Here is a 2,500-nt window from a genome sequence, read left to right as displayed (position 1 = left end):
CGGGCGGTTACTCGGCCTTCAAGCTCAAGGTCACCCCAATCTCCGAGTCCGAGAACAGCATTGCCAGCTTCCCCATCTCTGAGAACCAGATGACCTTCGCCCTTAGGGAATCTGACGCCGGGGGCGTCGTACGAGTTGCAGCTTTACACCGTCTACGAGACCAAAGAGAGTGACGCCTACATCACAGTCCATTTCACCACCATGGAGTCTCGTCTCGTCTCATCTTGCTTGAGTCTGGTTACCTCCGCCAACGAAGATGGAAGGTTATGTTCTCGTCCCCAGTTCGTGTGTTTGTTTGTGAACAGCTTCCTGGCCACAATTCTAATGGTAAAGTAATGAAACTTGCCGGGATTAAGTGTTGTGTAAATAGCTATAAATGATTATATTTTGGAAGGTCAAGGTTACAGTCAAGAAAAATGTCCAATTAACGTAATCATCCATGAGTTTGGACATTGTTGTCACAGGGACTTCAAACTTGGTGCATATTTGAGAGCCTGAAAATCCATGCCAATTAATACACCTTAAGGTTAAAGGTCAAGGTCACGCAAAAGGTCGAGAAATAAACAGCCGCGGCGGAGCTTTGTGCTCTACTGAGTGCCCCTCTAATTCCCTTCTTATTCCAATGGGTTATTTGATTCATTTATATCTGAAGATTCTCTTATTAATAAATCATGCTCTATATCCTCTGCTATTGGTATTATTATTATTAATTGTTATTAAATATTATTATTTGTTTTTTATGCATTATTAGTTATTTATTGGTTATTAATTTATCACTTGAATATTATCTATTTTTTATTGTTTATTGTTTATTTTTTATTATTTTATATTTGATATTTATTATTTATTATTCATCATTTATTATTTATTATTAAAAAAGGAAGGAGATTAACCATCTCAATGAGTCAAGCTTGGCTCATATAGAGGTGGCTAAATAAATCTGGGAAGAAAAATATATTTCCTATCGAAAATAATAAATAAATGAACAAAACATATGGTTTATATATAAATAAAAAAAGAAATATTAAATAAGAGTTTGTAATAAAGAAAGAAAATCTTCTTGAAAATTTCAGAATCTTAAAGTTGGAGAAATTCTCAGAGCCCCATGAAATGTCAGGTAATGTAAAATCATTCAATAACTTATTCTTTTATGATTCACATTTTTTTTGTGAACATTCATGAGCTATTTACGGCTTTTAATGTTTATTTATGATTTAATATTATTTTATTTTATTAATGTGCAAAAATCTGCATTCAAATACTTACTTAAAGACCTTGCCTTTTTTTACTTTTATATCCTTGCATTTGCGTTTATGTTTATACGTAATATAACCTCACAATTTATAGAAAAAGAGGAAATGAATAAATTTTCTGCTTTCGAAGGGACCGTCTCCTTTCCTCTTCATAAAACAAAAACTTGGGTTTATTTTAATTATCCTATATACACGGAAAATTGTGTATTTTAATGCATGTTTATAAACCTTACATTTGTTAATCTCCTCCTACTGCCTTCAGGACCCAATGCACCTGGGAGGTTCATCATGTGGTACCGGAATCTACTCCCATTACCAAGTAAGTCGACTCGACAACAAAAGATTTATTGTAATGGGTTTGGTGTCTTATTTGGAATGAACAACCGACCTTGATTTGTAGTTATCATCTGTAAAAGTTTTTTTTGGAAATATTTTTTTTTTTTTTTTTAAATTATGATATGGTAAATTAGCACAGATGTGTACTGATTGTGTATGGGTGTGGCTGAATGTGCTACGTGTATGCTTAATGATATCAATGTAGACTTATTTGACATTGATTATTTATAGAGCATTTTCATTTTATGCATGACACTAGATTTGTAGAGTTTGGTCTTTATTGTCCACTGCAGGACATATTTTATCTGATACTGGAAAATATTTGTAACTTCGGCTAACATATTTTTTTTCTTTTTTAAACCCATCATTCACTCTCCATCTGTCCAAATCATAGGAATGTTTTAGCCCAGTCTTGAGGGGAGGGAGATGTGTATGATTTCTGACTTATTCTAATGCATAATTATACTTATGTGGTTCTTTTTGTTTGATAGGTGGCATAATAAAAATATTTTATTTTTTATTTTTTAAGCAAAGGGAATATTTTTTTTTTTGTGAGATTAATAATATTTTTTGTTTTATTCTTATTTGATATTACGGCTTCCGTACATAGACTATCTTTATCACTATTATTATCAATATTATTATTATAAGTGGCATGAATTCCATATCCCTCTCCATCTGGTAACTGAAATTTACTGTATTGTCACCTTATCTGTTTACAATGTTAGATATTTATCGATTCCAGATATTTCCCTAGTTCACCTAAGTACTGCAACGTGGTATGCATATCTCACTGGTATTATCAGTAGGATGAACAGGCTGTGCTTGTAAGACTTAGTGACACTGGGCTGTTTCTACTTTCGTTGTTCTTGTTTCAATTTATGATGATATCATTGCATTTGAATTTTGTA

At 32.6% G+C, this 2,500-nt stretch overlaps 1 protein-coding gene across 3 annotated transcripts in view; it reads left to right on the top strand.

Moving 5' to 3' along the window:
* The window catches only part of LOC137627130 (uncharacterized), a 43,403-nt gene that overhangs the window by 8,700 nt on the left and 32,203 nt on the right, over window positions 1–2,500 (top strand). For 2 of the 3 annotated variants that reach the window (XM_068358192.1, XM_068358190.1), the window contains exons 3-5: window positions 1–263; window positions 1,074–1,117; window positions 1,516–1,572. The exon at window positions 1–263 is cut by the window's left edge. In XM_068358192.1, the coding sequence (XP_068214293.1) occupies window positions 202–263; window positions 1,074–1,117; window positions 1,516–1,572 (163 nt within the window). In that variant the 5' untranslated portion in view covers window positions 1–201. Of the gene's footprint in view, window positions 328–1,073; window positions 1,118–1,515; window positions 1,573–2,500 lie in introns of all 3 variants that reach the window. The other variant, XM_068358193.1, reaches the window with a different exon arrangement.

Source organism: Palaemon carinicauda, chromosome 34 (assembly GCF_036898095.1).
Source record: "Palaemon carinicauda isolate YSFRI2023 chromosome 34, ASM3689809v2, whole genome shotgun sequence".
Classification (NCBI taxonomy): domain Eukaryota; kingdom Metazoa; phylum Arthropoda; class Malacostraca; order Decapoda; family Palaemonidae; genus Palaemon; species Palaemon carinicauda.
Note: the sequence above shows the minus strand (reverse complement) of the source record. Positions and strands in the feature narration are given on the sequence as shown.